This window comes from Aplysia californica, unplaced genomic scaffold, assembly GCF_000002075.1.
Source record: "Aplysia californica isolate F4 #8 unplaced genomic scaffold, AplCal3.0 scaffold00444, whole genome shotgun sequence".
NCBI lineage: Eukaryota > Metazoa > Mollusca > Gastropoda > Aplysiida > Aplysiidae > Aplysia > Aplysia californica.
The window spans coordinates 375795-389339 of NW_004797714.1; the positions used below are offsets into that span (position 1 = coordinate 375795).

A 13545-nucleotide genomic window follows, 5' to 3' on the forward strand; every position below is an offset into this window, starting at 1 on the left:
ACCCCCCTCCCTCACTCTTCTCCGTCCACTCTCTCCTCTCCTTTCCTCCTCCTCATCGACCCTATATCCCCAGCTCGTCCCAGAACTACTCGGAACACATCACTCACCGGTTGACACACAGCAGCACGGCGACAACAGCAGCCATGATGACGAAGACAACAGCACAGCCAACAGCCAGTCGGCACGCCGTGTCACACCAGGGCTGCTCCGACCTCCTGGGGTCACTGAGGGACGTACCTCCGGGGTCATGACCCTCTCCTCCCCCACTCGTCGACCCCCCAAAACCTGACCCTAACCCAAACCCAGGAGAACTGCCAGAGTCCCCGAAATCTCCGTCGAAGCCGGCGTGGCCAGAGAGTATGTGAGCAATGTCGCATTTCCCTGCCAGAAACGCCCGGACTGTTCTGCTGACGTGAGGTTCTAGTTTTGTAGCGTTCACCTCCAGCAGAATCTGGGGCCTCCACGGGGGCGGGCAGGGAAAGGCAGCCCAGAACGCGCGAATATCCGCCTCCAGGTCCCTGCCTGTCACAGCGGAGATGGTGGTCGACATCGCTGACGATAAAGTCAGTGACGATGACGTTGACGACGACGATGTTGTTGGCGAGGAAAATAATGATAAAGTCGAGGAGTACGACGTCATTGTGGTGGTGAAGAGAAGGTAGACTGAGGTCATGAATGACGCTGGTCTCTGGTGTTCGTAACTTCACTTTTCTATTTTTGTTGTGGGTTGACGCGGTTGATCTTTGTTGGATGTCTCACCTCATCACCTGCAAGTTAGAAGTTTAAAAAAATACACTGTATTGCACAACACAAAAATAGTAAATGCAAGAAGCTTGAATACATGTAATTTTTAAAGAAATATAATTTCAACGCCGACTCCACATCATGTTTCTTTATCTGCCAATTAAATCTATAAAACAGTGAGACAATAATATACATGTACATAATCGTACGTTAAATACCCACAAGACTGGTTCCTGCGCAACGCTACTGCAGTATAATAAGCACAAGGAAACCGTTCTATCCAGCAGCGTTATTCACTGGTGAGCAAAAATTTTTTAAAAAAATGAATACTTGAATACTTAAAATACATGTTTACCCCCCCCCCCCCTTTTCCTTTCTTCAGGCCCCTCCCTCTCGCCTATTTTCTCCATCCATTTCTTTCGGAGATTTTTTTGTCCGATGATAATAATACAATCAACAGAGAAATCTAGCAGCAGTACAAGAGCAGTAAAGTGAAACGTAAAACCCATTTTCCTTCCGTTTTGTAGGCTGAATTAATTTCGAAAAGGACACTAACCCTGTGGTATAATAAAGATTGTACTTTACAATATGGCTGGATTTTTCCAGTTGATATTTTAAAGAAAACGTTATAAAATACCTGCAACGACATCCATAGCAACAGTTTTTACCCAATAACGTGTCGTGTATACAATGAATACGAGCAACGATTGTTTTAAAAGAGCTTTTTTTTGGATAGCAATATTAGATAATAACGTGTGAGAAGCAACAAAAACTACATTATTAAGGGAATGCTGAAAACACAATGGTCAGAAAAGAAGACAAACCAAAAAGTTCAGAAAATGGAAAACATGAAAAGATCACTCATCGAGACAATAAAGAGGAGACAGATGAAATTCATGTGGCATGTATGCAGTAAACAAAAAGGGTTGGAAAACACTACGCATGACAGGACAAATGCAAAGGGAAAAAACCGCGGGCGCTAAAGCACACAATTCTCATAGCCTGAACACATGGACAACTAACAACACAATGAACAACTCATTTACGTGGGCCTCGAAGGAAAGAGAGGAAGGGAACACAATGGCTGCCAGTGTCTGCTCCAGACACGACACTTGATGATGGTGACGATGATTTGAGAAATGAAAGATAAACGATGCCAATGGCGTTGGTGTCGATATCTTTTATAGTGCATGTATTATTGCGCGTGGATTGTACAGGACGCAAGAGTTTTTAAAGAGTGGAGCATGTTGTGTGTATCATGTGACAGTATTGATTGACAGTGGAGAGAATAATTATTTATTTTTAGTCGTAATCAATGGCCCTTTAAGACACAACATATTATGTCAAAACACCACAATGAAAATAGGTCCAGGTACAAATTGAACATAGTATACCACTTTCGATGCTCTCCATTGGGAAATTTGCAAGCACAGTGTATACCTAAAGTAAATCAGTGCCGGTCCTCCTGACAGTCTACCGCAACGTCTCTATTCTACTTGACGGTCTGCAACTGTACTGGGGCAGTCTGTTTCTATTTGACGGTCTGAAGTCTTTTACGATCTACTAAACATTTTCTTTGTGCGTTTATACAGACTTGGGCTTTCATTGGTCTTAAAATAGTATTGTGGTTGAGTCTAGTTGGGGAATGGGGGTCCTTGAGCAAGACAAAAGCTCAGAAATAAGTCACAGCAAAGTGGTGACCGGCAATAGTGTGTTTGTAAAAACACTTGTAAAAGTGTGTCTATGTGTGTGGTGTTGTGTAGTATGTGATTTCAATGTAACATTTTGACAGTCTATCGCTATAATACAATCTGCCGCAAGTCCCACCCGACTGACTAACTACAGTCTACCAGACGGTCTACCACAGTGATGCATTCTACTGTAAGACCTGCTCAGGGTAATTTTGTACTTTCCTCCTACACACTGATGCGCTATTTTGAATACATCAGGCACCCCTCTTTCCCTATGACTATCTCATTAAACACTGTGTTATCCCACAATCCTTGCCATAGTGAGTGTAAACGTTTTTACTCTGTTAGCTGCCCAACATTTCTTGATTATACTGGAAAGTCGCTTTTCATGGTGTTTAAAGCCAAAATATAATATAGGTAAATCGTCCGCACTGGTGTTTTATCTTCCTGTGGCAAACCTTTTAATTTTTAGGAAATACCTCGTATCATGAGCATACTCTTTAACACTTCCCCAAGTATGCCACCACCTTATGTAATAATGTCGAGATAAGCTTCACCTCCTTCAACAGTCCTATTTTCTTCTTCTTCTTCTTCTTCTTCTTCTTCTTCTTCTTCTTCTTCTTCTTCTTCTTCTTCTTCTTCTTCTTCTTCTTCTTCTTCTTCTTCTTCTTCTTCTTCTTCTTCTTCTTCTTCTTCTTCTTCTTCTTCTTCTTCTTCTTCTTCTTCTTCTTCTTCTCTCTCCCTCTCCCCCACCCCCCTCTCTCTCTGTCTCTCTCTCCTCTCTCTCTCTCCCTCCCCCTCTCTCTCTCTCTCTCTCTCTCTCTCTCTCTCTCTCTCTCTCTCTCTCTCTCTCTCTCTCTCTCCCTCCCCTCTCTTTCTCTTCGTTTGTCAACGCTTTTCTCCTATCTTCTTATCGCCTTTTAGGTCTTCACCATCTCGGCAAGCCCCACCAATCTTCAGTATTAATTCCTATTAATAAGAAGGCCTCTCTCTCTCACGGAGGCCTGTCCTCCTGAGTGGATCAGTTCTTTCATTTTTGATGAGAGCCAACGCGGATCAAATTGTCTAGAGACAGAGCACATTTCCGGGTAGCAACGCTCAAGTCAGACGCTTAAGGGACCTTGTGTGGCTCGCGATAGACGGGTTTCTTAAACATGATACTCCTTGTGATGTACACTGAGTTAGGAGTAGTCGGTTTTTGTTGCTGTTGTTGCTGTTGTTGTTGTTGTTGTTGTTGTTGTTGTTGTTGTTGTTGTTGTTGTTATTATTATTGTTTTCCTTGTTTGTTTATTTTTTGGGCTTGATTTTGTTGTTGTTGGGGTTGTGATCATGGTTGTGGTGAAGTTGTTGCTGTTTCTTTGTTGTTGTTGTTGTTGTTGTTGTTGTTGTTGTTGTTGTCATAGAAGTCTTCCTTATAATTGTCGTTGCTGTTATTTCTTCTACTGCTGCTGATGCCGCTGTTGCTGTTGCTGCTGCTGCTGCTGCTGCTGCTGCTGTTGTTGTTGTAGTTGTTATTGTTGCTATTATTTTTGCGATGGCGTCACTGATATTAATGAATAGCATAATCAATTGTACGGAATTGTTTTATTAAAAAGGCAGATTGCTCTTTAAAGCTTTCTAGAATATATTTATGACGTCTCTTTAATTAGACAACATTGTTCTGTTCACCAGAGAATCAATAATCTGCCGAAAACAGCAGTTTACAAATAAGAACACTCTATGTAACTTCTCTCAAAGCTCATATAATATATATGTATATAGTCTAAATAAGCCCTTCGGTTTATCACCGTCTAATGCGGACCAACATTACAAAGAGATTGGGGTAAAAGTAAAACACAGACAAAAATAGAAGGGGTAGACCATACCAAAAAGGCATCGAGATGAAAGTTATGCGAACATGAAGACTAGTGATTTCAAAACATGCCCTTGCAGATATCTTGCTGTAAATCACAGATAAATAGGACAGATAAAGGCGGACGAGACGAAAAGGATATACAACCCCCCCTCCCTCTCTTTTCCCAGAAAAAAGAAAAATAAATGATGAAAAAAACTCTTTTGGTATATAAAAAGTGAGGAATAGAACTTGGGTGACCACATTGTATAATAGCCCACAATAATACCAGCTGAGTTCACGGCACGGCACGCTCGATGCGGAATTATTTTTCTCCTCTTTTTTGGGGGATATTTCTATCTCTTTAATATGGTGTACTTATACAATCCAAGCGTCTCTGCTTTCGAATATATTTCTCATCCTTAGTCTGGTGTACTGATAAGAACTAAGTAGGCTGCTTTCAAAATTATCTATTTTGTGTCTAGCGAAGAACTTTCAATATCTGCAAGAATTAGTATTAACACAGCTTAGAGTTAAGTAAATGTACCAGAATTGCACTTTGTAATAGGAAACGACAACATTACTGCACTGTCCTTCATACTTTTCATTTAGCCCCCCCCCCCCACTCCTCTTTCAAGCAAACCTACCTTCCTTCCCTTTTAATACGACACTTGTAGAGTGTAAACCCGCTTGGAGAGCTCTTTCAAACATCATTTTTCCAGGACTGACTCACCCCCAGCCTTACAGCACATCGTAAAGCCTTCTGCTTTCACACTGGAAGCCTACAGGACCAAACAGAATTATTTATTCGAGCACTCGGAAGATACATGACACGGGAAGTCAATAACTCGAGTTCTCGCTCGAGGCGTTTTTTCTGTGTAAAATATTCTAGTTTGTAAGAGAATTTTACAAGTCCATTTCCAAAAAGTTCCTCTAAATATTTATATACCCCGTCGATTTTCCAATTTTCACTCTGAATTTCTGATGTATCTAAATGTTTTGTACACTTTCGCAGTTTTTTTTTCTTATTGCGTATTTGAACAGAAAAATCCCCAACTTAATGAGATGAATGTATTTCTCTCTCTCTCTCTCTCTCTCTCTCTCTCTCTCTCTCTCTCTCTCTCTCTCTCTCTCTCTCTCTCTCCCTCCCCCCCTCTCTCTCCACACACACATACACACACAGACTCTCAATTTCCTTTCCACTCTCAGTTTTCCCATGTCTGTTTCTCACTCTCTTATTCACTCACTCACTCCTCCACTCATTCACTTCCTCCTTCCATCTCTGCCCCCTCCCTCACTGCCCTCTTCCCCCTCCCTCCCTCGCCCTCTCACTCACTCACTCACTCACTCACTCACTCACTCACTCACTCACTCACTCACTCACTCACTCACTCACTCACTCACTCACTCACTCACTCACTCACTCACTAACTCAAGCACTTTTTTCACGTCTCACTCAACTCCTCCCTCTTTTAATGTCCCAATCATTTATTAAACTATCTGCAGACTTTCCACTTACTCACTTTCACACTGTCAACAGTCTCTCCTTTCATTACCCTACAAATATTTAATATAAAACACTTGTTCGATGTTACCTTTTCACTTTCCTTCTAATTTTTCTCGGCTATAGGACATCCGCTTATTGCGTTTCATCATTTTCCGAGTAGTGAAGTCTGCCTGCTTATAATGTTTGTGCGTGTGTTTGTCAGTATGTCTTTGTCCGCCCGACTGACTTTCAAAGGTCATTTACATGTCGTAATCATAATAACGGACGGAGTTTCTTTGGCAAGGTAACTGTGGGTGTTACCATTAGGTGGTCGTCACAAATTAGACTCAAGCAACCGTTTCCAGACCATCCCTGTCTGCATGTGTTTCTGTCTGCGTGTCTGCGTGTCTGTGCGTCTGTGTTTCTGTCTGTCTGTCAATTTTCTAGTAACTCACAAAATACTTAGGCGATCTCACCCCTTTTCCTCTGATTGTGTCTGAGGTCTTTCGTTTTTCACATTTCTTTCCATCTCTCTATTCGTCTGTGTATCGTCTGTTTATAAACGCGTCGATACATTCCTGCTTGTCTATCGGTCGTTCGGTGCTAACACTGTTTTTGGGATAGCAATGCCATGCAGTTTTTTTTTCTTCTCTTGCTCGTCGTTATTCGTTGTAAGGGAATTTACACCTGGGTCGTTCAGGTGCGATAAAAACTTTGTTTGTATCAATCTGTTGTCTGCCGTGAGAGCATAATCACTCGCAGATGGCTTGACAAACAACTCTCCCTAATTAAAAAAACCACAAAAAATAAAACCGTCTCATTTTTGCTAGCTGTTTCAGTGTGTTTATCAGCAGCTGCTCCAGAACTTTTTTTTCGGATAGTGTGCGGGTGTCTACAGTAGGCTACGCCGGTTGTCCACTTCGTTGTTGCAAGCAGGAGACTCGTGTGGGGTGAATTATTATCAAATACATAAATATATTCTCAGAGGGTGCGGTGGCGAAGCGAATAGCGCGCTCGTCTCAGAAGCGGAAAGTCCGGGTTCGAGCCTCGGTTCGGACGCGGATTTTTTTCGCCCCCTCCTGCCCACCCAGCAGTAATGGGTACCTGACTTCGAGTTGGGGAAGTAAAGACGGCGTGGAAAGGAACTTGCCACCCTACCACAATATGCCCAAGGCCCAGGAAGTTGTCTCACTAACAAGGCAATTCCTAATGTCCTGATCGGATGCAGGAACAACTTTTTACATGTATCTCAGTTTTCTTGTTGGGAGGTTGTAGTCCTATCAGCCCAGGTTGGCTTTGACAGGTAGGATCGAAACCTTTAAATTGTTTCGGTAGGGGCGTAAAAGACACACCATTACAACAACAACAACAACAACAATAACAACAACAACAATAACAAAGAGAAAGTTAGGATGCTGTACTCTCATGTCTGTCTCTGCCTGCCTCTCCTTCTCTCCCAAAGTGCTGTTGTCTTGGCACGGCTTTATAATCGTTTGCTGAACCTAGAGCCCTTCAGCTTATATTTCTTCACTGAAAGGGGGGGGGGGGGGGGTAGGGAATGCTTCTCTGTGTAAGGAAGTTGACGTTTTCTCCACAGAATTGTAAGCATTATACTGATCTCCGTACTGTTGAAAGCAGAAAAAGTAACAGGACAATAAAGTGATTGGTACAGACCACATCCTCACGAATGGTAATACTTGTATATTATATTACTTCAACTTTTGAGCATAACAAAGAGGTCAAGATTTAAAGGGAGGGGATTAATACTTGGGCAATCTACTTCCTCTATGTTTACTATTCAGGCAAGGCCATTTTCTGCATACTACTTTCAACTTGTCTGTCAAGACGCAAACGGTCATAGACTATACATTGTAAAAAACAACTAAAACGTCTAATAGTCTAATAGCTGTTATAGACTTAATATTAGTTGAGATATATCCACTGTCTCTGTGGCCATCTGTTGCTTGTTCCCAGTTCTACGGTGTTTCTCATAACTCGCCCCAAAGCCGAAGTGCAGGCAGGCACTTTCATTTCGCATACTATCACCCAAGAGATGCATATAATTCAGCAACAATATCCCTAACTATGCGGCCGTAATTTCTCACCACAGACCTAAGCGGAAGCAAAACGGCAAAGTTTATCTTCAACAGCTCCCATCCTGTGCTCAAATCGATATTCTCGTAATTGCAGGCTTGAGGAGCCGCCGGTACTGGTTCATCGCCTCGAATGCCAGGATTTACCATTGATGAGGACTCTCTCTTGTTCTCGGATTCAGAAAGAGGAAGTACAATAGCGGTCGAATGGCTTGTCTATGAGGAAATGGTTTTATGATATTCTACCCAGATCGAAAGAATAAAGTAAGATGACGTTGTTTTTTTGTTTTGAAAAAAACAACCGAACACACCTAACAATAAACAAATAAAACAAAACAAACAAACAAACAAATGAAAACAAAACAGCCCCAAAAATCCATTTGGCGTTCTTAACAATGCAAGGTCGGTTATTTAGTTTGGTTTAATTTACATGTACTTCAGATTTCGTCGTTTGGTTCAGTTTGAATGGAGTGGTTTAGCACGCCAAGAAAACGTTTCAACGATTGACATTGCAAAAGTGTGACTTAAAACCGTTTTTTTACATGTTCCAACCTTTTTAAATTAAAAATGGCATACGGAAAAAAATCCTTAGACGTCACACAAGTGTGATATACATTTACAAATTACTAACGTTTTTTTAAAAACGAGAATGGTGCCTAACAAAGAAGCTGTGATATTGTAGACAGAGCTTCCCAAAAACGTTTTCCAGACAACATGTTTAGTGTTACTAACAGACTCTAGGATTTTACCATTGAAGGATCGTCTCTTTAGTACTCAGTATCATAAGGAGGAAAAAACAACAGCGATCGTATGGCGTCTCTTTAACATTATATTAAAAAAAAACCCAACAGTTTTCAGATATTGAACCCGGGGCCATGATGGATTTCGTTTTCTTCTTTGGAAGTCCTTCTTTTTGTAAAACTGGTTGATTTTGTGTACTTTTGTCTATTTTTGTTCAGCTTTGTCAAGTTTTTATAAACTATCTAATGCAATATTCGATAAAAAATATTCACAAAATTGGAAGGGGCTACAGAAAATTGAATGCTATGAATAAATATTTTCTTTTTTAACTTTATGTAAGCTTTCCCTTATGAAATCGCAAACAATAAAAATGGTTAGACAGCGCAAAAATAGTTAATGTCCTATAAAATAACTTTTCCATTTTTCAAAAGATCATAAGCTAAATGAAACAAACAAAAAACAAAACAATAAGCTGTGAGAGTATGCATAGATCGAGTGAAAAACCTTGCGAGACTGCCGGTTTCGTGTAGATATATTATCTATCTGCAAACTGCGGTGTTTGGTTTACCGTTTGTGAAGACTCTTGCAGGTTCTCAGATTTCTTTGAGTACAACGATGTCGAAAAGAAGTTTCTTCGAGAAAAAACAACGATTCAGCTATTATATTCGGTGGGATCAAAAAGACATTTTATTCACGTTGACCATTTTCCTAAAAAAAATGTCAATAAAAAAATCGCCCCCCCAACCCCCCCCTCCCCCCAAAAAAAACAACAACAAAAAAAGCCCCCCAAAAACCCCAAAAACAACCCCCCCCCCCCCGACAAAGATACAACAACAAAGAAAAACAAAAACAAAAATACAGAAAAAAAATTAAACTGAAAAAAGCAGGATATTTCAAAACAAATCAACTCAAAACAAAAACGAACAAACAAACAAAGAACAAACAAAAATTCCCAACCCAAAATGCGCATAGAACAACAAAAACCTTGACGACTTCTTTTTAAAACAGAGAAAGCACCCGAGACAGTCGAAAACTATTACATTTTATTTGAATTACATTAACTGTCTGGCCGGGGACGATTTCTTGAACATGCGGTCTCTGGAGCAGTATGTTTAGTTGTCTTCAATTACAAGGGCATGTAGGAGACGCCGCGCTAGTTCATCGCTAGGGATGCTGGGATTTACTCAGATTCAGCAGGATGTGTCGGCAACAACGCCTGGGAAATGGCTTGTCGTGGGCCAAGGGGTGTTATTGTGTTAAGATATTCAACGTGAAGTGGACGACGAAATGAGAGTCTCCCCCTTTTCTTCTTATGCCTTTCTTCTCTATTTATGTCGACATATTTTTCATATACTTTAACATTCTCAATTGAATTGAATTTTTGGAAATTGTCCAGAGGTAAAGAGCTTGAGACTTTATAAAAATCGCATGATCAGAGATCCGATCTTCAGCTTTTTCAGGCAAGGCGTATAGTGTACAAGTTGTGAACGATATTTTCCTTTAATCTTTAAAAAGTTCACGCTGTAGGGAACGGATACTTTCAATCAACAGGCTCGGAGGATGTAGACGAAAGTGTTTCGACTCTTATATGAACTTATTGCGTTGCAAGTGCAGTAAAACTCTTAATTTAAAAAAAGAAGAAAATATTTGGAATTCACGTTATGTTTATTATGTTTGATACAAAACAAGTACGACTGATCACCAGGGCCAATAAAAGTGATGCTTCAATAGAAGTTTGTTAGGCTCCTTTTGGATGAATGCCAAGCATACAACGACAAAAACTTGAATGGTATTAAAGCGCTATTCTATAGACTGGCATTTCGTGTTTCAAGAACAGTACCGGATTCCTCCTGGCTAGTAACAAAAGACACGAGAGACGAGAGGGATTTCGTGTTTGCAGAGTAAACCTAAGCTGTTATACGTCGAAATAAGATGTAAAAAGAGGCTTTAGCGGTTAAAGAAAACCAATTTCTGAAAGAAACGCTTATGGTTTTACATAAAAAGGGAAGCATAGGTTATGATTTTTTTTCTCCAGAACAGTCGAAGAGATGAAAGTTCTGCTTTACATGACAGTTGTATAGTCTAGCTCAGACTAGCACTAACAGGGAAGTCAGGGAGAGAATCAAGACAATGATGAAATGCTAAGAGGGAGATGAACGGAGGGAGGGGGAGAGAGAGTGAGAGAGAGAGAGAGAGAGAGAGAGAGAGAGAGAGAGAGAGAGAGAGAGAGAAAGAGAGAGAAAGAGAAAGAAAGAAAGAGAGAGATATAGAGGGGGGAGGGTGAAGAGAAAGAGAAAGAGAGATAGATAGAGAAAGAGAGAATGGTAGTAGAGAAACAGATAGAGAGGGAGAAAAACAAGAGAGACACACCGACAAACAGACAAATAGACAGGGCCTCCAGCCAGACAGACACAAAGCTTGCATGTTTACACGGCGGCTTATTTATCTCACCAGGACGGATGCTGGACGGGAATGATTGATCCAGCATAGATTTCCCCCCGTAGATGAGATCCTCTGATCTTCACTGCAAATCAGACGGAATTCCTTAAAACGACATTGACAGCCAACAGATGGGCTTCTTCTCACACGAGATTTGCAGAAAACGACGGGAAACATGCACGGGCATACGGTATGGAATATCTTATGTTGATACTTGCGTGGGTGTTGAAAAATACTTTTATTATGTTTTGTTTTTTTAACTTACACATCAAAATTCATTTTTGAATGATCCCTACTGTTATCACAATGGATATCATATTATATCGTGGCAGTTAAATCATTGGCTAAGATAAAAAAAAATCTGAGATTTTGGTTTGTAATTTCGGAATCGGTATTTTTACTGTACGTTTTAAGGAGTGACACTTTTGACCAGTTTCAGGAATATAATCCTTTTTGTTTTAAAAGGTACTAAGAAGCTAAACTTCAAAATGAAAAGACGGAATAAAGAGAAGGAGGGAAAGGGAGAGAGGGAGAACGATTGTGAGAGGAACAGCTAAAAAGAGAGAGACAGGTAGAGAGTGAGAAAGATAGAGAGAGAGAGAGTGAGAGAGACAAAGAGAGAGAGAGAGAGAGAGAGAGAGAGAGAGAGAGAGAGAGAGAGAGAGAGAGAGAGAGAGAGAGAGAGAGAGAGAGAGAGAGAGAGAGAGAGAGAGAGAGAGAGAGCGAGAGAGAGAGAGAGAGAACGCGCGCTGTGAGCTCAGAAAATATTATCATACTGGACTACAAAGTAAAGGGGGCGTGGGAGGAAAAGGGGGGGGGGGGCTGGACCAAATCTTGAACTTTGATCGTCTGGTGAATTATAAAACCACCCCTCTCTCAACCAGCTTGGCTCTCTTTTGGTCGAGATTGATCGACTCTTTCTGTGACAACCAAACCTGGCCGAGTGATATCACACTTTGGTGATATGCAGCACCCTAGCAGAAAGACGGACTTACTGAAGAGCCTAAAGTTTACACCCCAGACATAGTGAAATAAGGAGATGAGAAAGAGGCATTATTAATGTAAAATTAATGTTCCCAGATCAATATTGTTGCTGTTTCCTTTAAAATAAGTAATGATAAAAAAATTATGCTAATGATAATAATACATTGTAATAATAATAATTAATAATAATATAGTGATAATACTAGTAATAATGATAATGATAATAATAATAATAATACTAATAATAATAATAATAATAATAATAATAATAATAATAATAGCATTTTGTACAGCGCATATCATCGCTCCACTGCATGCTCTATGCACTTTACAACCACTATTACCCCAGCAGGCCCTAAAATACTCTTAACCCTTTTTAATCAGGTTGTCCCGTCGCACGAATCATAACTTGGGCTTCGCTATGTGGTTCGTTACGTGATCCATAAAACGATCTTTTTTGGTCTTGCATGACCTCCCCAAATTTTTGTTAGAAGTAGGAAGAGGTTGATTTATCAGGAAAACATCCGTAAGTACCCTTGTGCATGAAGCTGGCTAAAAATTCAACTCTAAGACATTTAAAATCATTTTTTCGATCGAGTTATTTTCGCGTGAGCGCACGCCACAGATAAAAAAATCTATTCAGAAGGTGACCCGTGGAAATAATTCCAGCTATTTGGCTGGCTATCTATCTATCTATCTATCTATCTATCTATCTATCTATCTATCTATCTATCTATCTGTCTGTCTGTCTATCTATCTATCTATCTATCATTATGATGTATACGTGTATCAGTCATTCTCTGACATTCTTAGTTGCCGGAAAACTGACAAGAACAGTAGACTTTCCTGGCTCAGTTGCAAGATGACTTTCAGGTTTTTGTCAATTAATAGTTCCATCAGCTGCACATTTCCGTTACTTACAACCATTTTGCTTTTAAGCCCGAGAGTAAATGATGAAGTTTGAGATCACGTGAATGTGTAATAGGAAACCTCAACAGACTGGCCCTCTAGAGCAAGAGGGGACAGGACGGAGACAATAGAAGACGTGTTACTGTTAGGAGAGATTGGGGTGAGGGAGGGCATCAAAGGGGGAGGGGAGGTACAAATGCAGGGACAAGGGAGGGAGAGGAGAGAAGATAGAGACAGAGGAAGAGAGAAAGGAAGATAGAGGGAGAGAGAGAGAGGGAGAACGAGAGAAGAGAGAGAGAGAGAGAGAGAGAGAGAGAGAGAGAGAGAGAGAGAGAAAGAGAGAGAGAGAGAGAGACGTTCAAGGATAAAGACAGAGGAAGAAGAGAAATGAAAAGAGGGCTGAGGGAGAAAGAGAGAGCAACAGAAGATGAAAGAAAAACAAATTAATGAAAACAGAGAGAGAATCATAAAGGAAAGACAAAAAAGTTAAGACTTTCAGTAAGTAACATGGACAGATAAAACATACAAAATGTACATAGATAGATGGATAGATAGAAGGAGAGATATATAGACAGAGAGAGAGTGAGAGAGAGAAAGAAAGAGAGAGAGACAGAGAGAGAGAGAGAG

At 40.5% G+C, this 13545-nt stretch overlaps 1 protein-coding gene across 5 annotated transcripts in view; it reads right to left on the reverse strand.

Annotated features, from left to right (window-relative positions):
* The window catches only part of LOC101849484, a 137798-nt gene that overhangs the window by 7307 nt on the left and 116946 nt on the right, over nt 1-13545 (reverse strand). For all 5 annotated transcript variants that reach the window (XM_005104981.3, XM_013086218.2, XM_005104980.3 and 2 more), the window contains one exon: nt 108-767. In XM_005104981.3, the coding sequence (XP_005105038.1) occupies nt 108-673 (566 nt within the window). In that variant the 5' untranslated portion in view covers nt 674-767. The remainder of the gene's footprint in view (nt 1-107; nt 768-13545) is intronic.